Raw genomic sequence first — 22,291 nt, forward strand, 5'->3', positions numbered from 1 at the left:
CATTTGACATCATTCGTATCAGAATTTACAGCCAAGGTCATTATGCCTAAAAGACAATGATGACAATGACGGTGGTGACTTGTTTGTACTGAGATGGTCACCAAGTCTATGGTGACAGAACTTATTTAATGCTATGGCAACTCTGGAGTTAGGTGCTGTAATAATCTCTGCATTAAAGATGAGAATTTAGGTTGACCTAAATCTTCTAGGTGGGTAAAGCAGAGCCTGGATTTGAGCTGGGAAGGGCTGATTCCAGTTCCAGGGTTTTATTCGGCCAGCCATATGATGCTGTAATGTTTAATGTCTTTGGGAAAATTTTGATGTTTTACATTTCAAACTCTGACATTGAGTTTTTGTGTTTATAGATGACATATATTGGCTCTGACACTGGGATAAATAGCCAATTTTATGTGATGCTGTGAAAATCTTGTTCTAGTCTTTGAAATAATCCCATTTGAAAATTATAGTATGAGGTTTTAAGAAGCTTGCTCAGATTTGAACCTGCAGCACTGGCTCCCTAATAACTACCAGAAGTGACCTCTAAGCAAGACTCAGGAATACACCCTGGGGATTGGGCAGCCCCCAACCCCAACCTTCCTGAAACAAAAAGAAGCAATAATTTAACCTGCAGCTCTTAGCTTGGTCAACATGTACTTGGGCAAAACCCACAATCATCTTCTCCTTCAAACTCTAGTTACCGGTGATTCCTGGTTCCAGTAGTCCTTTCTCAAAATGGTTCAAGGAATAAGAATAAGGGTTTCACAAGGAAGAAACACGGTGGTTGAATCTTTCAAAGACAACAATATTAAAGAGATTTTTATTTTATTTTATTTTATTTTATTTTTGGGGTAACACTCGATGGCACTCAGAGGTTACTCCTGGCTCTACACTCAGAAATTGCTCCTGGCAGGCTCAGTAGACCATATCGGATGCCGGGATTTGAACCACTATCCTGCATGCAAGGCAAACGCCTTACCTCTATGCTATCTCTCTGGCCCCAGAAGAAATTTCTTTACTGAAGTATTTCTCAGCCTTTAATATGCCAACATGTAGCTCAGTTTTGCAGGAAAGGTATATTGGTTTCTCAAATTGACTTGAGTTTAGGACATTGTTTTGAACTGAGTATTTTTTTCCCCAGGGGAGAGTGTGAATGCAGTCCCCCACTACCACCGATTATGCAGTCGAGTTTCCCACATTTGGGGAAGTCGCAGGGATCAGCACATCCAGGGTACAATGGATAAGCCTCGCCCTGGGGAAACCAACTTCGTGATCATGATATCTCCCCTGCCAGGTAAGTATTGAACTGAGTTTTTTTTTTTTTTTTTTTGGTTTTTGGGCCACACCGGTGACGCTCAGGGGTTACTCCTGGCTATGCACTCAGAAGTCGCTCCTGGCTTTGGGGACCATATGGGACACTGGGGGATCGAACCGTGGTTCATCCTAGGCTAGCGCTGGCAAGGCAGACACCTTACCTCTAGCGCCACCGCCCGGCCCCTGAACTGAGTTTTAATAAAATACACATAAGGGAACTCAGGTTAGATACTAACTGTTGGCATTTCTTTTCTTATATTTGAGGGCAAAAGCTCATTTGAATAACCATGATCATCTTCATAAATTCTTGTAGTATATTCTCTCCTGAACTGAGGTGTGAGCAGGGACAAGAGATCTGAGAAGGAGGAGTCACACCTCTCTGGTGTTGGATTCTGGAGCAAAGTTAGGCTCTTTGGTGGGGGGGGTTTTGCATCCTCCTACCCCTATCCTGTCACCAGTCAAATGCTGGCCATGTATTCCATATTGTTGATATTCATAGAGCAAAGCTACAAGGACAGTTGGGTCTAGCTCTCTGCTCCTGCGGAGACTCCACAACTACCTCTGCAAAGATTTTCAAAAGGTGAGAATAAAGAGGGCCTGGAGTGATAGCACATCGGGAGGGGGTTTGCTTTGCATGTGGTTGATCCAGGACCATGGTTCAATTCCTGCCATTTCATATTCCTCGTGCTTGCCAGGAGCAATTTCTGAGTGCAGAGCCAGGAGTAACCCCTGAACGCTGCTGGGTGTGGCCCTCAAACAAACAAACAAACAAACGAACGAACAAAAAGATGAGAATAGAGAAGGTCTATGGATGGGGGCAGGAGGGTGAGGGTGCTGACTCACTCATAACTATGAATAAATCTAATCAAATCACAGGTCTGAGGATGTCTTATTAGTATTCTCTGCTGACTCCTAAGTCCATTTCTGCCCTGCTCTGTTGTCTTTGAAGCCAATTGCACTTTGAAGCCAAACTGTCTTCACCCAGTTTCCTTCATCAAGAGAACCTAAGTTAGGAGCACGACTGGGGTTCCTTCCCTTGTTCTCTCCTTGCAGAGAGTGAGGAAAAGAAGTGCCCACTTCTAACCAGATCTCAATAGGTAGAGCAGAGGCCAATTATCACAAATCTCAGCAAGTGTCAGGTCCAGAGAGACAGAGACATTCATTTGGAGAGACTCAGGCACAGCAAAAATCACCTAGTCATGTGGGCAGGTAGGCAGTGGCCCAGGTTCCTTCTGCCTTTAGAGAAGATGGCAGCTGAACGATTTCTCAGTGCTAGTACTGGCAGCAGGTACCAAGTGGCAAAGCCAAGAAGGAAGGGCATTCTCAAATTTTCACATTTTCCTTCATTCAGTGATTTACAGGGCATATTATGAAAACGGGAGAGTCAATATTTGAATGTGACCTTATTTTTTTATTTTTTATTTTATTTTTGGTGTTATATTGAGGAGCTATGACGTCTCCAGAGCTATTTATAAAGGTGAACATTCGCAAGCAAACGTTATCTCCAGGCCCTGCTCTGTGGAAGCCCATGTTCTGAAGGCGAGAATGAGTGCCCCTGTTTCTATTTCTGACTGTCCCCTGGCTCCTTAACACAAAGGAGAAAAGCAGCAGAGGAATGAAGGAGGGCTCTTTATAGCCCAGGACAGACAAAAGCCATGTTTTAATTAAATCAGCTGCACCCAGAGGCCAGTGTAAGAACCAGCTGGGCCTTCTGCTGCACCATTGAATACTGCCCTGGAAACAGAGCGTAGCAGCTGTCTATGTTGCTGTGATGTGGTGAACTAAAGAGATGAAGCAAAGAGTCATCCCGTCTCAGACTCAAAGGCCCATAGAATTCAAAGAAACACAGATGGAGTTTTTGATTCTGAAGAGAAATTTGAAAAGCTGGATGAGTGTGGGGGGCAGGGAGAAGGAGGATGAAGGACATTAACCCATTGGGAACAGAAGAGGCATCTTAGAGGTAGGGGAGGCAGGGCAGGAAATGTAACTGTGTCCTTTCACATGGGTCCCTGCTGAAGTTTCTGGTGTTTATGCTTTTAATTAAGGTGATATTAATTTAGACATGGTTTCAGATGTAAAACTTCATACTTTAACAACTGGCTATGCCACATAATACCCCCCCATCAGTTACATCTAGTTACATCCATCACCAGCAAACAGGTCCTTCCTTCCCTTGCATCTCCAATTATTGTTGAGTGAAAATATTAAAAGATTAAAAAGGAAGTGTTAATGAACCCTCCAAAAGAAGCACAGCATCTGATAAAAGGACCATACAAAATGGAAATGTGGGCGAGGCCTTTGCATTTTTCAACATGCTCCCTGAATGAAGCAGTGTTATGCTGCATTTGCTATACTTTGCTTAAGCTGACAATTGTCATTTAAATTTGGATTGTTTAATTCATTGTGTCTGGATACCACATTTTGGTTTTAAATAAAAGGGTGAGAGGAACAGAGAGAAAGTACATTGTGCTTGCTTTGCATGCAACTAATCCTAGTTCAAATCTCCATGGTCACATATGGTTCCCCAGCACCGAGGGGGCTACTCCTAAAGACAGAGCTAGGAAAAAATCAGGGCGTGGTCCCCTATCCCCTAAATTGGGAATATAGAGAAAAAGAATTCCTGATTGACTGTTGGTGAGAATCTAAATTGGTTAGCTTCTATAGAAAAAGTAAATAAAATAAATAGAAAATAAATATAATAAATAAATAAATAAAATAAATAGAAAATAAATAAATAAATAAAATATAAAAAGTAAATAAAATAAGTTGAACTACTACATTATCTAGCAATTCTACTCCTAAATATCTAGCCAAAGATTACAAAACATTAATTAAAAAAGATAACAAGGGGCCGGAGAGATAGCATGGAGGTAAGGCATTTGTCTTGCATACAGAAAGACGGTGGTTTGAATCCTGGCATCCCATATGGCCTCTTGAGCCTGCCAGGAGCAATTTCTTTATTTTTTTTTTTTTTCGGTTTTTGGGTCACACCCGGCAGTGCTCAGGGGGTTACTTCTGGCTCTATGCTCAGAAATCGCTCATGGCAGGACAAATGGGATGCTGGGATTCCCGAACCACCGACCTTCTGCATGAAAGGCAAATGCCTTATCTCCATGCTATCTCTCCAGCTCCAGGAGCAATTTCTGAGCATAGAGCCAGGAGTAATCCCTGAGTGCTGCGGGGTCTGACCCCAAAACAAAAACAAAACAAAACAAAAAAGATAACAAACAGGGCCAGAGTAATAGCACAGCAGTAGGGCGTTTGCCTTGCACGAGGCCAACCCAGGACAGACTCAGGTTTGATCCCTGGCATCCCAGATGGCCCCCTGAGCTTGCCAGGAGCAACTTCTGAGTGCAGAACTGGGAGAAACCCTTGAGTGATGCCAGGTGTGACCCAAAACCAAAAAGAAAACAAACAAACAAACAAACAAGAAAGATAACAAGCACACTTGTGTTCCCTGCAGAGTTATTTACAATAGCCAAGATCTGGAAACAACCTAAGTGCCCAAGAATGACAGGTGAAAAAGGTGTGGTGTAGGGCCCGGAGAGATAGCACAGCGGCGTTTGCCTTGCAAGCAGCCGATCCAGGACCAAAGGTGGTTGGTTCGAATCCCAGTGTCCCACATGGTCCCCCGTGCCTGCCAGGAGCTATTTCTGAGCAGACAGCCAGGGGTAACCCCTGAGCACTGCTGGGTGTGGCCCAAAAACCAAAAAAAAAAAAAAAAAAAGGTGTGGTGTAATGACAATGGAATACTATTTGACTAAAATGAAATATAGATTAGTCATTGGTGTACAGGTAATAAAATTATATTTAGCTATAAAAATTACAAAGAGGGACCAGAGAGATAGTACAGTGGATAGAGTGCTTGCCTTGCACATGGCCAGCCTGGATTCAATTACTGACATCCCATATGATTCCCTGAGCATTGCTAGAAGTAACTCCAGAGGGCAGAGCCAGGAGTAAACCCTAAGCATCATCAAGTGTGATCCAAAAAACAAACAACTACCAAAAATTCTACCTTTTGCTATAAACATAATAGGATTGGAGAGGGTTATGCAAAAAGTATTAAGTCAGAAGGATAAGCAAGTACTAAATGATCTCACTCATGTGTGGAATATAAAAAAATAAAGTGAGAGAACAGACAATATCAGATAAGCCAAGTCTTTACAGTCTATAGTTCACATTACATGGGGATTGAAGGGAAAGTGAGCAGAACGGTTGAATGGACAGTGACTGGACTACTGGCACTTTACTGGGTATAGTGTGGTTGTTGTGTATGTAAATATTTTAGGGGACTACTATGTTACTCACCCTAAACTGGTGATTGTGCCCTACCCTAGGGTGTGACCTGGCATTCTGCCCCCCACCCTAGGATAGTACCTGATTCTGCTTCCACCATTGGTTGGTATCTGATCCCACCATTGGGTGGTACCTGACTCTGGGGGATAAAAACAAGGGTCTGTGGAAGGCCGGGGCTTTTTGGCTGGAACTGAGACTGAGACTTTGGACTTCAGTCTTGTCCACCGAATAAAGCGAATATTTCCACGAGCCTGACTGTCTGCGAGCTGTTTACCCGCCATTTCACCTCAGAACTGTCGGCTAGACAGGGTGGCAGATGCGTGCTCCGAGCTGGAAGAGAAAGGCCTCATCCTCCATCCCTCCATCAGTCAACCTCTTCAGGGGCTGACTTGCAACAGTGGTAATATTGTACTATTAAAACATTTACACTCTTATAAAATGATTTACCTTAATTTAGGTAAATATACACTATGGAATATTATGCAGCTGTCAGGAGAGATGAAGTCATGAAATTTTCCTATACATGGATGTACATGGAATCTATTATGCTGAGTGAAATAAGTCAGAAAGAGAGAGAAAAACGCAGAATGGTCTCACACATTTATGGGTTTTAAGAAAAATGAAAGACATTCTTGCAATAATAACTTTCAGACACAAAAGAGAAAAGAGCTAGAAGTTCCAGCTCACCTCAGGAAGCTCATCACAAAGAGTGATGAGTTTAGTTGGATAAATAACTACATTTTGAACTGTCCTAATAATGAGAATGTATGAGGGAAATTGAGAACCTGTTTAGAGTACAGGCGGGGGTCGGGTGGGGAGGAGGGAGACTTGGGACATTGGTGATGGGAATGTTGCACTGGTGATGGGTGTAAAAAAGAAGAAAAAAAAATGATTTACCTTAATTTAAAATAAATATTAAAATTTTTGCTTTCCTGGGGCACAGCGAATAAAGTATTTTTACCTTGTATGCAGCCAAGCCAGATTCAATCTCCAGCATCTTTGTTTTTTTTGTTTTTTTGTTTTTGGGCCACACCCGGTAACGCTCAGGGGTTACTCCTGGCTATGTGCTCAGAAGTTGCTCCTGGCTTGGGGGACCATATGGGACACCGGGGGATCGAACCGCGGTCCATCCAAGGCTAGCGCAGGCAAGGCAGGCACCTTACCTTTAGCGCCACCGCCCGGCCCCAATCTCCAGCATCTTATGTGTTTCCCTGAGCCTTCCAGGAGTAATTTCTGAGCACAGAGCCAGTTATGAGTGTTGCCAGATATGGCCCAAAAACCAAAAAGAAAAAAAAAAAGAATAAAGGAAATCCCTTTTCTGGTGAACTGTATCTTTGACATTTTCAATTCTATGTGGTCTTGTAAGACAAGTGATGCTAAAATAACTGTTTAATAGATATATTTAAAGAACAAAGAACTGCACATTAGAAGCAAAACATTTCTTTGAAAAGGGATTTCAGGGGCAAAAAAGCTACTACAGTGGGTAGGATGCTTGTCTTGCACATAGATGACCTAGTTTCAATCTCTAGCATCATATATGATCATTCCCTAATTACCAACAGGAGTGATCCCTGAGCATAGAGCCAGGAGTAAATTGACTTATTCCTTTTGCACCAGGTGGGGTACCTAACCAAAGGAAACAAACAAATAAAAAGAAGTCAGTCAGCTAATGTAATCATATATCAGATGAACATACACTGGGAACATCTTCTGTGCTAGGCTCAGGAAAGAGGGAGGAGGCTAAGCCATGAGTGATAGCAGCCCTGTTCTGTGAGGATTTATAGACCTGGCTCCCAGTCTAGAGGACACTATGCCCCTGTGTGACCTCTCACAACACCTCCAACAGCCCACAATGCCTGGAGGCTTTTTGATGATCACAACAAAATGGGTGTTGTCATTGGCAAGTGAGTAGAGATAAGGGATGGTGTATTCCAAGATATAGAACAGTCCCTAATCACACCCCCAATGAAGATGAGATATCCCAAATGTCAGCATACCTATCTAATAGGTAATAGATACATGGGTATAAAGGATAGCCAATAAATAAATAAATAAATAAATAGGATAGCTAAGTGGTCACACAGACTCAGTTTCTATAGGAGTTTAAAGGGTGAAACTTAACTTTATTTTTTTCTTATTTATGGTTTGGGGGTAATACTCAGTGCTTACTCCTGATTGGTTCTGCAATCAGGACTCACTCCTGGCATGCTTCAGGAGGCCCACATGGTGTGCCAGAGATAGAATCTGAGTGGGCCATGTGAAAAACAAACACCTTGTCTGCTGTATTCTCTCCAGCCCCTGAATCTTAACTTCAAATGAAATAAATATTGGTCTTTTAACAATACCTTAGCACATTCTCAGTTGTCCATAGTGTATGATGTGTACTTTCTCTGACTCACCTTACATTTCTCTAAATAGATTCTTACTTCAAAAACAAAATAACTAAAATAAAATACCTTGAGTTACTTGGAGGTATTGTTGTTTTTAACTTTTTACAGTAATAACTGAATACCTGTTTATGATTTCTAGTGGCAGCATTCACCACAGCACCCCAAACTCTACACTGTCTCAGCTCTAATCAGAAAGAAGGGAAGATGGGGATCCCTCTGGCATGAGTTTTCTGGGCAGGTCAGTATGACAGTGGCCTAACTGCTTCCTGTCCAAATCTTTGTGTTCACTCACACTCATTTTTTGAAAATCCTCTTTGAATCATTACTGACATTCTCCTTCATGTCTGTAGATGTTAGTACAAAATCTATTCTTCTCTGATAGAGCAATCCATCACTAGTAGATGTCTGTGAAGCAGGAAAGAGCCAAGTTTATTGGCAGCATCTGCCTCCCAATTCATGTTATGGCACTGGATCCTCACAAATCCAACTCATAGTTTCTACCTGCCTCCAATCCTCACCATCCTAAGTTTCATATACTTCAGCTTCCAACAGCTCAAGTCTGTCTATGGCCCACTGGAGACACTGAATGAGTAAAGAAGAAGTGCCTGCCCGCTGGTTGCAGGAAGGAATTGCTCTGTTCCCTGAGTTCAAGAGGACTCCAAGAGACGACTCATATTCTGCAAAGGACCAGGTCTGAGATACTCTTTATTTTTTTGGTTTTTGGGCCACACCCATTTGACGCTCAGGGGTTACTCCTGGCTATGCGCTCAGAAATCGCCCCTGGCTTGGGGGATCATATGGGATGCTGGAGGATCGAACCGCGGTCTGTCCTACGCTAGCGCTTGCAAGGCAGACAGACACCTTACCTCTAGCGCCACCTTCCCAGCCCCCAAAATACTCTTTAAGATCAGACCTTTCCTTGTTTTCTTCCTCTTCCTTCATTTTGTACATGGTGAGGTACACGGTGAATGCATTACTACCTCTACATGTGCTAAAGACCCTCCACCATGTAGCTTGCCTCTTTTCCCCTACCTCCCTCTGGTCGGTAATTTCAGCTCTACAGTCAAAGTTCAAAGGGTTTCTCTCATTGGACACTGTCCATTCACTCCATACTTTTCCCTGTCCCCTTACCAGCCTTCCCTGAAGCACTGGGGGCTAATGACATCTCAGGGTCTGCTCTAAGGGAACAGACGAAGACCCTTTCTAAGACCATCTGCTCTGAAGGTGGTCATGTGTCTATATACTAGCACTCATCTACTTCTTGTCACCACACATTTTGTCTAGAATAGGCCTCTTCCTCACCCCCATGCAAGTGGCTCTTACATTTTCTTCCAGGGAGGTCAGCTGCTTATCCAGTCTCACTTGGTCAGTCCCGAGAGGAAATGTTCCCTTCTCTTTCTCAGGAGGGATAGCTGGACACTCCCAGGGCCCTGAAGACTCTGCTATCAACTCCTCAGTGGCGTTGATGACTTTCAGGACTTCTGTGGAGATGTTGCAGAGAGAAACAGCAGAATACTTCTGTTTGGTCCAATAACAGAAGGGGACAGAATACAAGAACAGCACATTAACAATGACATGGAGTGTAAATTGTCATGGTACGCTTCATGAGATTGATTCCATTGTTAAGCATGTGTATGTACACACACAAACACACACACCATTGTATCAAAGAAAGTGAAGGGGCTATGCAGCAAGAAGGAACCTGGAAGGGGTTAGAGAGGTAGAGAGAGCTGAGTCTAGCTTCCTTCACAAAGAATTACTTATGATTCTTTGTGGAAGGGAAAGAAGACTGCGGGAGAAGAAGCTACCACTTGCTCTGCCCAGTGCCAATAGTTTTAAATCCATCATCTCATTTCTGATTTACTAATCAGAAAACTTACTTCCATGACAGAGCTTAAAATCATCCAACTGTATCCAGGGGATATTATAGAGAACTTTGGGAGATTTTTTTTTCAGTCTCTGTAGAGACTGTCAAAAATTGGCAATGCCAACTATATTTCAAGTCGTCACGGCGGGGTATTGGGAAAAGTTTTCCATTAGCAATAATCGCGCCTCGGATAAACCTTATTGGCTACGATACTGCCACTGCGCAAAGCTTACTTTGGGAGATTTGTACTCACAATCTAAGTCCTTATTTTCTTAATTACGTGACCTTGGCCAAATGGCTTCCCATTTGTGGAAGTCAGTATTATTTTCTGTAGGATCAATATTATAGAACAGTTTATCTTCATTGTCTTAGTAGCTACTTGTATTAGTTCAGACACACCTGGTCTCAAATACACATTTTTCCTCGTCTTCTGCCAAAGTGACTAAATAGAAAAATACCCCATTTCCCAGCGGTCCTTGCATCCAGGGCAGAACTATGTGACATAGTTCTGGCTAGTGAGTTTGAAGGGAAAGCTGGCTGAGATTTCCAGAAAAGGTTTGGTTTCTTCAGCATCAAATGCTCTCCTTCCCTTCTTCTTTCTTACCTGGATTTAGATATGAAATAATGGGCCAACAAGTATAACAAGAAGTAAGTGGGATCAGAAAGATCCAGGAAAAGAACTTGGCTCCATAGTTATTGGAACAGGGTTGAAGCAACAGTTCAGAAAGTAAGGCAATTGCCTTGTATGGAGACAACAAGATTTGAATCCCCTGCACCATAGATGATTCCCTGATGTAACCCTGCCACCAACTTCCTGTTTCCCTAACCTCTTCTTTTGAGATGTTAATCACAACTGAATTATATAGCCCACCCCGTTCTTGTGGGTGGGGATGTAGTGGATAAATAAAAGTGCTGGTTTTAGAAGCAACAGAGAGCTTGAGAAGGAGAGGCATGGGATAAGCAGCACAGGGAGCAGCAGCAAGGGAGCAGCAAAAGGCAGAGAGCCAGAGAAGCAGCAAAAGAAGCTGCCCGGAAAAGAAAGCAGATAGCAGAAAGAATCATGGCAGAGAAAAGGCTGTGAGGGAATAAAGCCAGCTGACTTCGATGAAACTTTGTCTGACTGCTTGTGAATTATTTCTCCACAACTACCCTTCTTCATCAGACCCGCCACCCTGAGGGCTAGAAACTCTGTGCCTCACCCAACAAGTGGGTGTTTTTATTTTTATATTTTAATCTACTCCTTGACTCTCACCTGGAGTGGTTTTTGAGTTCAGCAGAATGGTTGAGTTCAGCGGATCAGTTGAATCAGGAGAATTAACCCTTGCCTCTAAATACTTACTACACAAAAATGACAACTCTCTATCAGTGAAAGCCTTGTTTAGCCAGAATTTTTCTTTTTTGCAGAGCATATTTCTAGTGGGCATAAGATGCTCCAGCATTTACATTCATGACTGAACATTTCAAAATTGCAAGCAACCTAAAGCTGAGACAAGGTGATTAAATAATAGAGCATTTAAACCACAAAGTATTATGTGCATCTTTTAGTTTATCAGAACAACAACACAAAGCAATAACCTGTTGAGATCATTGACACTTGGCGGGTTTGGTTTCCATCTACAATCATTTTTTTCCAGTCTATGTGATCAAATCAAGCCGCACTCATGACAAGCAAGGGCAGCAAGAGCCCTCAATTACCTGCATCCTGCTCTAAAATAAATTTTGTTGAGGGGTGTGATTGAAAGCAGTGTTTTTGTCCCTCAAGTAGTGCTCAGAAGACTAAAGGGTCATTTGCAGTGGTACTCAGTGTGTGAGTTGGCTGGCTCCATGCTTGAACTTACTGGTGGCAGGGGACACCAGGGCTACATACACCTGATGCTACTGGCAGTGCAGAGGTAGGGTGAGGAGGGGGCATGCCAGTGGTTGAACTCAAAGTTCATGCCAGAATCATGATTTAATCCTCTGAGCTATCTCTGGGTCTCCATTATCATGGGATTTATAAATTGGGAGTCAAATATTACCTCACCATGTATTTTTAAGCATTAAAATATTTTGAGAAAACTTAGAATTTTAATAACCTTGGTATGTTCTAAGTTAGGTATCTGATCTAGCTAAAACATACATGACATTAGGTGGTTGAATGTCTGATGTTTATTCCTTTGAGTGGAATCTAGTGTAGACCTTTATTTCACTAGCTAATGTTTTTTAGTGGTCTTCCCACTGCCTCACAAGAATCAAAGCATCTAAATAATAGGATGATGGCTGAGGCTTCCCCAATCATGGTCTTGAACCTGTCAATCCATTCGGGCAAACATGCATGACGTACCTGTCCAGCCTTTCTACTCCAAAACAGCTACTGGCTAACCCAAATGTCCTGCTCCTTTGATGCAAACGACTCTCTACAAGTCCCCCAAATTGGATCTGGGATGTTGGGAAAGCAGGGCAGGTGCAGATAGACCCCACCAGAATAAGCACAATGTAGATAGACCCACCTGAATAAGCAGAGTCCAAGGAAGCAGACAGTGTCAATTCTTAACCTTGGGAGAAATTTTCAGATACTATGCCTCATTCCCCTCCAAAATCCTGGACCTTGATATGGCAAATTTGGAAACAAATAGGGCTGAAAATTATTTGGGCATGAAACAGCTGCCAGCAAAAGCTTCATTCTGTTTTAGAAGCAGGCAGCAATATATGTATTAAAGCCAATGCTTATCCTTCTGTTAGTAAATAAATCATTATTGAGAAGGTTTGCCAGTTATTTGGCAAGAGAAATGCCTCTGTAAGTTTTTCCAAAATGAAGACATGTTGACTCTGAGACTCAGAAAAAAATTAGCTTTTTATATGAAGGAAAGGAGAGAGTAAAAATTTTACCCCAATCTCAATTTAAAGAGTCTTGTCTAGTTGATCAAAGGGGATGCGTGCTGGAAGTAAACATAATACAAAGACATGCTTTTGATAAGGGAGAGCCTTTGAGGACCTCTGCATTTCCCACTTTCCTTCCACTCCTACCACTTATTCTACATTTTATTGAAGGCTTGGGGTGCACCTTCTCTCCTCTAGATACTGAAATATGTAGAAAACGAATGATACTCCTGACTTTATAACATGCTTTTAGCCCTTCCCAGTCACTGTGGCTAATACTTTCCTGACCCTGTAGACATTTACTTTGACATTTGCCATGTCAGAATGGAGCAGCCTGGCAGCTGGCTGGTGGAGGGCACCATCACAGAACCTGGATGGTTTGTGATCTGGCCCAAGACCTAGGCCTCCTGCTGGGGATAGTGCTGAAAACAATGACATGGAGTCTGGACAGGATTAAAATGATGGATGACTGTTACAATTTTGCTCTCCACTGGATAACACAAACTAAAATTCATTAGCATTTGTAGAGACCAATGTTGATGACACAAGATCTTCTGTCACACTGGAGCTGGCAATTGGCTTGAATATTGGGGGTGGTCCATGCTGCCAACTGGCAAATAATGATCAGGGTCACTGATAGCCTTAAGACAGTCAGGCACAAACTGCCTGGCATTCCCACCCTGAAATAATCAGCCCTGCATCAGTAGGCTGTGAATTTCTGGGAGTGGCATTTGGGGGGAGCATTCCCTCAAAGAAAAGAGACATGCCTTTTTTTTTTAGCTCTAGGGCAAGCACAGGGAAAGTAATCTAAACCTGGTGAGAGATCAGATTTGTTCCAGGGCTAACACTCTCCAATGTAAATGTAAAATGCCCATAGGCTGGCAGAAAGCCCCTTTTACAATTATGTTAAATAAGGCTATATTTAGCAATGGAAAAGGCTTTGTTCAGATGAAAAGCTGGTGGTGAAGAATGGACGAGCGTTGGCAGGGTGCCTTGTGTGTGTGTGAGAAACAAAAAGTGAAAGGATTCTTTGTGTTTCTAGTGCTCAGACCCCACTGAGGAGCTGAGGGCACACACACAGAGCAAGAGTGGACAGCCGAGAGTGCTAGGACAGCATGACTTCAGGCACTAACTAGGAAGTGGCTCAAATGTGATAGTTTCATAATTCAGATAAAGGGCAGGTAAAATCGGCTAATGACAGGATGAATGCAAAGTTGGTCCCCAAGACAAAAAGTAGCCGAGGGACTCCATTGCTGGGAAAATGCCTGTGTCCAAGAACCCATGAAGTAGCACCATCAATTGTGGCTCAAAGGCAACTCATTTGATTGACCCAGGCCTGTGTGTCTTCCCTTCAGAAAGGCCCATTGTGAGCCCACCAGGGTGTCTGCCAGATCACCAGCAAACCTCATCCTTCCATCTATAGTCCTGGAAAGTCTGAGTATCAGCCTCCCAAGGTTGATAAAAAAAAAGCACCCTACTTTACCTCCCGAAAATCAAATCCATGTGAATTTCATAAGTTCGAGGCGAAGCCCACCATCAACACTGGGCAACTAAACCCCATCTGCCTTCCCATGACAGAGAGACAAGTGTCCACTTCAACAAAAACTCAGGCTTCCTGCCTATGACCATCATGGACATAACCAGACCTTCCAGGGAGTTTGTTACATTTTAAGGTTGGTACCTTGCCAAAAGGGTCACGTTCTTGGATCTGAAAAAGACCCCACATCAGGATTCACATATTCTTAATCCCAGATGGTGGGGTTTTTTTTTTCGGGGGGGGGGCGTTGTTTTGGGTGATCCAACCTAGCAGTGCACTTTTACTCTTACTTACTCTTGGCTGAGCTCAGAGATCACTCCACTCCTGGCTGTGTTTGAGGGACCATATGAATAGGATGCCTGAAATTAAATCTGGGTCTGCTGTATGCAAGGCAAGCACCCTGCCTGCTGAACTATATGCCTGTTCTCAGTCCCAGCTTCTTTATTTCTTTTTTTGTTTTGTTTTGGTTTTGGTTTTTGGGCCACACCCGGTGGTGCTCAGGGGTTACTCCTGGCTATCTGTTCAGAAATTGCTCCTGGCAGGCACAGGGGGCCATATGGGGCACCAGGATTCGAACCAACCACCTTAGGTCCTGGGTCGGCTGCTTGCAAGGCAAGCATCGCTGTGCTATCTCTCTGGCCCCTCCAGCTGCTTTATTTCTTTCTTTTCATGGACTACAGCCCAGAGTGAGACTTTAGCTTTTTCGTCTCTTGATACATAAACTTCAGCTGAACAGCCTCTCCATCCTGTCCCTTCACATCTTTTCCTTTTCTAAAAACATGTCAAATGCAGAGAAAGAACCAAATATTCTTAAGAGGAAAATATGCTTATCTACAACTCTAAGAATATTTGCCTACTTGCAATCCTTGAACATCTCTTGTTCCTTTTTTTTTTCCATTTTAAAGTTTCATTGTGCAAAAAACCCACAAGCTTCTATGAATCTGGAGAACACAGGAAGGCTCTTTGCCCAAGTATCACAACTGGTGACACTTAGGTTACTCCTGGCTATGTGAGCAGAAATCACTCCTGGCTTTGGAGGATCATATGGGATGCTGGGGATCAAATCAGGTTCGTCCTAGATCAGCTGTGTGCAAGGCGAACTCCCTAATGCTGTGCTATTGCTCCAGCTCCAGCAGCAGAAAGAACTTTATAGGGAATCCCTAAAGGTCAGCTGGACTCAGGAAGATGGATAACTGTGGCTAGGGAAGCCAATGGCTGTGCCGCCTACCCTGACCAGTACTGTTCTTGGGAGGGGTGGGAGAAGAAAGGAGGACTCCAGTTTTTCACAGAAGCAGCCTCCTTGTTATTCCATTGAGTCCTCACCACAGCCATGTCGGGGGGAAGCTCTAATTTTTCAGCAGAGTGGGACAGACACTGACTCAGGGGAGACATGGCTGAGCTGGGAGGGGAGCTCAGGGGCTCTGGGCTCAGAAGCCTTCTTGCCTCTTTCCTGGCACACTCCCTCCTGCTTGCAAAAAATGAGAGAAAGGCCGGGAGCAATGGTGGTGGAATAGAGGGAGGTTGTTTAATCACAGCCATGAGCTGTCACCAGGAGGGAGAGAGGCTGAATGCAGGGCACCCTCAATTTCTGCAGTTCTGCCCATCATCTGAGTCTGGTGGAGATGGTCCCTTGGCCATGGGGCAGGAGTACATGGAAGTAACTGGAAGTTCTTTGTAGCCTGTTGACACACTGAGGAGAGCCAGTGGCAGGGAGAAGAAACTTGGATTCATGAGAAAGGCTGCTTTACATGTGCTGAAGCTTTCTTCCCTAGTCTGCTCTTTCTTCTGTTTCGTGTCCAGATGCTATCTTGGCATTAGGAAATGCTTCTATCAAACTACCAGAGCAAGCAGGAAAATTTGTTCAAATGCCCTGATTTCGACGTAAGGCAAGAAAAGAAACCCCATATGTTCTCCTCAATAGCTCACAGAAATCTGCTAGAAAAATTCCATGCAAATGTGTTTCACTTCGCATAAAACATCAGGCGCCAGGCGATGCCTCCACATCCCATCGAAATACATTCTCCAGAAAGAAGCAGACTCCGGTCCCAAAAGAGGGATCTCATGAAAGAGGGAGGGGAGGCACAGAGGTGCGGTAGGAAATGGGAGCAGGAACCAATAATTTAGCTGTGAAATGAGCGAAAACAATGCAGTCTTAGGCTATTTAGAATTTCGGAAAGTCTGGGTTCTTCGATCATCTAAGTTTTGAGGGTCAAAGTGGTTTAGGAAAGGAGTAAATTATTAGATTTAAGAAAAATAAAAGACGGGCCCGGAGAGATAGCACAGCAGTGTTTGCCTTGCAAGCAGCCCATCCAGGACCAAAGGTGGTTGGTTCGAATCCCGGCGCCCCATATGGTCCCCTGTGCCTGCCAGAAGCGATTTCTGAGCAGACAGCCAGAAGTAACCCCTGAGCACCACCAGGTGTGGGCCCCCCCAAAAAAAAAACAAAAAACAGAAAGAAAGAAAGAAAGAAAGAAAGAAAGAAAGAAAGAAAGAAAGAAAGAAAGAAAGAAAGAGAGAGAGAAAGAAGAGAAAGAAAGAGAGAAGAAAGAAGAAGAAGAAAGAAAGAAAGAAAGAAAGAAAGAAAGAAAGAAAGAAAGAAAGAAAGAAAGAAAGAAAGAAAGAAAGAAAGAAAGAAAGAAAGAAAGAAAGAAAGAAAGAAAGAAAGAAAGAAAGAAAGACATTATTGTAATAAACCCCAGAGACAATAGAGATGAGGGCTGAAGGACCAGCCCATGAAATGAAGCTTACCACAAAGAGCGATGTATGCAGTTAAAGAAATGACTACACTAACAACTATCATGACAATGTAGATGAGTGAGAGAAGTAGAATGCCTGACTTGAAGACAGGCAGGGGGTGGGGGGAGGAGGGAGATGAGACATTGGTGGTAAAAAGCTTGCACTGGTGAAAGGGGGGTGTTCTTTTCTATTACTGAAACCCAACTACAAACATGTTTGTAATCATGATGCTTAAATAAATATTTTAATTAAAATAAAGGACCCAGTGAAAATTTATTCCAATATCTTCTATTTTTAAGAAATGATCTCTTCCAAGTCAAGGTTGAAAGATAGGTTGGGAATAATGAGATAAATTAGGAGTTGAAATCTAATATATTCTAGGTCATACTTCTGGACTATTTCATAACATCTTATATGGCTTTATCACAAGTTCAATTACAGTGTTCTTTAAAACACCATAACTATCTTAATAGGTAGGTCCTCTTTATAACTCTTACTTTTCAAAACTGTGTGATTTCTTTTTTTCTTTTTCTTTTCATTTTTTGTTTTTTTGTTTTTTGGGTCACATCTGGCAGCGCTCAGGGGTTACTCCTGGCTTCACACTCAGAAATCCCTCCTGGTAGGCTTGGGGGACCATATGGGATGCTGGGATTCGAACTAATGACCTTCTGCATGAAAGGCAAACGCCTTACCTCCATGTTATCTCTCCGGCCCCTGTAAGTGATTCCTGACTCTTTTGTATTGGCTTTATTTTTGGGCCATAACCGGTAGTGCTTGGGGATTATTCCTGGCTCTGTACTAAGAACTTACTCCTGGCAGGGTCAGGGAACCATATGGAATGCCAGGTGTCAAGCATGTTGGCCACATGCGAGGCAAACATGTTGGCCACATGCGAGGCAAACATTTACCCACTATGCTATTGCTCTCACCTTGTGATTCTTGACTTGAATCAGATAATTATTTGAATCTTTTTATTCCTTTTTGGTTTTTGGGTCACATCTGGCAGCACTCAAAGGTGTGAGTGACTCTGCGTTCAGTAACCACTTTTGGCTGTGCTCCAAGACCATATTCTGGGGATCGATTCTGGGCTGGCAGCATGCAAGGCAAATACCCTACCTGCTGTGATATCACTCCGGCCCTGAATCTTCTCATTTATCACTTTATTTTGGCTTTGTTTTGGGCCACACCTGGTGGTGCTCAGGAGTTAAGCCATAGTCATAGGAATCACTCCTGGTGAGCTCCGGGGACAATAGAAGGTTCTATGGTCACTTTCTATGGTCCTAAGGATTGAACCTGGGTTGTTGGCAAGCAAAGCAAATGCCCTACCTGCTGTACTATTAAAAGTACCTGTACCCTCTTCAAAGTTAAAAAAAAAATTGGTTGAGGGACTGGAGTGATAGTACTAGGTAGGGCATTTGTCTTGCAGATGGCTGATCTGGTTTTGATTTCTGATATGGACCATATGGGTATGTCACTGTCAGAGCCCCCCAAAATAAAGAAAAAATGTCTGGTTGAGAATTTTTTAGAATTATATTAAACTTATATTCCAATTCTAGAATAATTAATCTTCACACTATCTTTCCTGCCGCGTAGAAAACTGCTAGATTTCTTGGAGATTTGCAGGTTTTGTTGTTTTTTTTTTGTTACATTTTGACTGTGCATTTTTTGCTCCTTTTATGGATGTAATTGATTTCCATTTTGTCCTCCCACGCCCTCTCAATCTGGTTTAAGATTCATCTATGAATTTTAGTCCAAGGCAAATTAATGGATAAACTGGAAATCCTCAAAATGGGCAGCACTAATGTAAATGCCAATACCAGCTAAGCAGAGCTGTGTAATTATGCTGCATGTTCTAGATTTATCAATAAACCTGCTACTGCAAAACTTGCTTTTTTTTTTTTTTTTCTAACAGAATGGCTCTTTGAATTTTGCGCTTATCTGAGTTGCAAGGCTGCTCTGGCCTTTTATAGCTCTTTCTGTCTGAGAAACGTTCACATTCTTTGATCTTCACTGCCCATAGGGACTCTTTCTGTTTCTTTGTTTTGTTTTGTTTTGTTTTGGGGCCACACCCAGTGGCACTCAGGGGTTACTCCTGGATCTGTACTCATAAATCACTCGTGGCAGGGTCGGGGGACCATATGGGATGCTGGGGATTGAACCCAGGTCTATCCTGGGTCAGCCACGTGCAAGGCAAAGGCCCTACTGCTGTGCTATTGCTCTGGCCCCGATGATGATCTTTCTAACTCTTATTTATCCAGTTTCTTCTAATTATAGTTTTTCACATTAATGCTACATAGTTAAGAGTTTAGTTCATTTAGTTCTTTACTAAAAAAAAAAAAATTTTTTTTAATTTTTCTTTTAGGACACACCCAGCAGTGCTCAGAGGTTACTCCTGGCTCTGCACTCAGAAATCACTCCTGGCAGGCTTGGAGGAACCATATAGGATGCTGGGGAACAAACCCAGGTCTGGCCCAGTTCAGCCACCTGGAAAGCGAACGCCCTACCGCTGTGCAATTGCTCAGGCCCTCCTGGGGACTCTTTCTACTTCTCTACATAATTTTCTAATTTATTCTGTGCAGTAGCTATTTCAGAGTCTCTCCACCATTCTGACATCCCAAATCTCCTCACTTGTAGATGACCACTTTACTCTCTCATTCAGAATGCTAGAGAGAAGGGGGAAGACATAGTAATAAAGCAAAAACAGTCTCAATTCTCTGAAATCAGACATACCTACTTGCATCTATACCAGTTTGCCTTTGCTATTTCAAGGCCGATGCCCATATGCTTCTTGGCCCCATTCTCTTCATTTCCTAAGAGTCCCTTACTAGCCATTCAGGCTAGTAAGTTTTCAGTGTTTCCTTGCAAAAACAATATATTGCTTAAAGAACTGAGGTGGAATATACACATAGCTACTGTCTCCCTGGTGGCTGCATTTTAGAGAATTTCATTTGGTGGATGGGGGTGAGTTTGGGTCATACATGGTGGTGCTCAAAGACTATTTTTGGTTCTGTGCTCAGAAGTGACCCACTGGTAGTGCTCAGGGAACCATAGGCAGCACTAGCAGGGGTTAAACTAGGGTTGGCTGCATGTAAGGCAACCTTAACTCCAACCTATACAATCCATTAAATTTCTTCACAGAGGTTTTTTTTTTGTTTGTTTGTTTGTTTGTTTGTTTTTTACAGGTATTTTACAGTTGTTTTTTTTTTTACTTTACAGAGAATTTTTTTTAAATAATATTTTTATTTAGGCACCATGATTTCAAACATGTTTGTAGTTGGGTTTCAGTTATAAAAACGAACACCCCCCTTCACCAGTGCAACCTTCCCACCGCCAATGCCCCCCATCTCCCTCCTTCCCACATCCCCCTGCCTGTATTCGAGACAGGCATTCTATTTCTCTCACTCACTACCATTGTCATGATAGTTTTTATTTTTGTAATTTTATTTTTTGTAATTTTTTTTCGAGCCACACCCGTTTGATGCTCAGGGGTTACTCCTGGCTACGCGCTCAGAAATTGCCCCTGGCTTGGGGGGACCATATGGGATGCTGGGGGATCGAACCACGGTCCTTCCTCGGCTAGCGCTTGCAAGGCAGACACCTTACCTCTAGCGTCACCTTGCCGGCCCCATCATGATAGTTGTTAATGTAGTTATTTTACAGAGGTATATTTGCTTTGTAAATATTCTGGAAAGATTTTTGCTTTAGCACTCAGTTCATCTGTTGCCCAGAAATGAAGACGAATTCTGCGACAGTCCCAGATATACAAGATAGAACCAGAAATTCCTTCTTCCCGGCCAGGCAGGCCCCTCCTACAGCTCGAACACTGTGATGCTTGATGCCATGACAACACGAGTGCACTGAAACTTCCTCACCTGTTTAAGCACTGTAGATAAGAGTTGGAGCTCAGAGTGTACAGCTAAGGCTTCTTTTTTCCCCTAGGGCAGCAGTGAAGTAGAAAGTTAGAAAGAGGATTAATTCCTCCACAAGCCCAAGACCCACAGAGTACAATGCAGCTTGGAAGACAGAGATCAGTCTCGACACTCTCACTTAGCATCACCTGGAAAGGAATACACTCTTCTTCAATAAAATTGCTATCTGAAACGAACGGTTCTGAATCTTCATAGAGTGGTGAGGAATTGTTAGAAAGGGGAGACACATATGGACAATGACACTTGATTTCATGTTTCTACCATGAGAAACAAAAATTAGGCAAGTATTACCTCTTACAAAGAGAAGATGCAAATTAATATCTCTTTTTAGCTGCTGAGGATGCAGTGCTCAAAGTTTGAACTCTGAGGGACTAGGGACTACCAGGGACACCTTATCAATCCTCAGGGACCTCCAGGGCCACCAGGGAACCATGTGGCGTAGGGGCTCAAAACAGATTCAACTTTATGCAATCCCTGTGCTACTTCTGTGTCCCTCTTTAAACACCTGTGCTCATACGTAAGTCCGTATCCTCCATTGGAGCTAATTTAGATATTAATTGGATGAAGGAGAGTATGCCAACAACTTGTTAAAGAGTGCACACATAGCATGAGACTATATCAAGCTTTTTGCATGGCAAAAGAAAACATGGACTAAAACTAAAAGACAGCTAATTAAATGGAAAAGATACTGCATTCAGCACCTCAGATAAAGGCTTGATATCAATGATATATAAAAACTCACAAAGAACAATAAAATCAGATTAAAAACACCCTGTATAAAAACTGGAAATTGAGCTCTCATGATCCAGCTCTACCACTTCTAGGGATATACCCTAAGAACACAAAAACACACTACAGAAATGCCCTCTGCACACCTACATTTATCGTCATGCTGTTTACAATAGCCAGAATCTGAAAATAACCCAGATGAGTGGCTAAAGAAACTGAAATACTATGCAACCATCAAGAAAAATAAAGTCATGAAATTTTCCTATGCATGGATAGATATGGGAACTATTATGCTGAGTGAAATGAATCAGAGGGAAAGAGACAGACACATAATAGTCTCACTCATCTGTGGAATTTAAGAAAAATAAAAGATAGTACATTAAGAATACCTAGAGACATGGGAAATTGCTCATCATCACACATCATTAGGGAAATTGAAATCAAGACAACAATGAGATATCATCTCACACCATGAGCATGGCATCTATCAAAAATAGTAGAAACAGGGCTGGAGAGAAAGCATGAAGGTAGGGCATTTTGCTTGCATGCAGAAGGATGGTAGTTTGAATCCTGGCATCCCATATGGTCCTCCAAGCCTGCCAGGAGCGATTTCTGAGCCTAGAGCCAGGAGTAA

The 22,291-nt window shown here is 42.7% G+C and overlaps 2 protein-coding genes and 2 non-coding genes across 4 annotated transcripts in view; all 4 read right to left on the minus strand.

The window, feature by feature from the left end:
• The window catches only part of EIF1B (eukaryotic translation initiation factor 1B), a 634,827-nt gene that overhangs the window by 38,504 nt on the left and 574,032 nt on the right, over positions 1-22,291 (minus strand).
• Positions 1-22,291, minus strand: part of MYRIP (myosin VIIA and Rab interacting protein) — a 334,456-nt gene that overhangs the window by 13,296 nt on the left and 298,869 nt on the right. The window contains exons 15-16 of the mRNA XM_049766460.1: positions 20,872-20,934; positions 9,324-9,518 (exon numbers count right to left, since the gene is read on the minus strand). Of these exons, the coding sequence (XP_049622417.1) occupies positions 9,324-9,518; positions 20,872-20,934 (258 nt within the window). The remainder of the gene's footprint in view (positions 1-9,323; positions 9,519-20,871; positions 20,935-22,291) is intronic.
• Positions 1,136-1,299, minus strand: LOC125998430 (U1 spliceosomal RNA). Its single transcript, XR_007491999.1, has one exon. It is a non-coding gene; the product is annotated as a U1 spliceosomal RNA (small nuclear RNA).
• On the minus strand, positions 9,957-10,097 carry LOC125998531 (U4 spliceosomal RNA). The gene has a single exon (XR_007492076.1). It is a non-coding gene; the product is annotated as a U4 spliceosomal RNA (small nuclear RNA).

This window comes from Suncus etruscus, chromosome 20 (assembly GCF_024139225.1).
Source record: "Suncus etruscus isolate mSunEtr1 chromosome 20, mSunEtr1.pri.cur, whole genome shotgun sequence".
In the NCBI taxonomy this organism is placed as follows: domain Eukaryota; kingdom Metazoa; phylum Chordata; class Mammalia; order Eulipotyphla; family Soricidae; genus Suncus; species Suncus etruscus.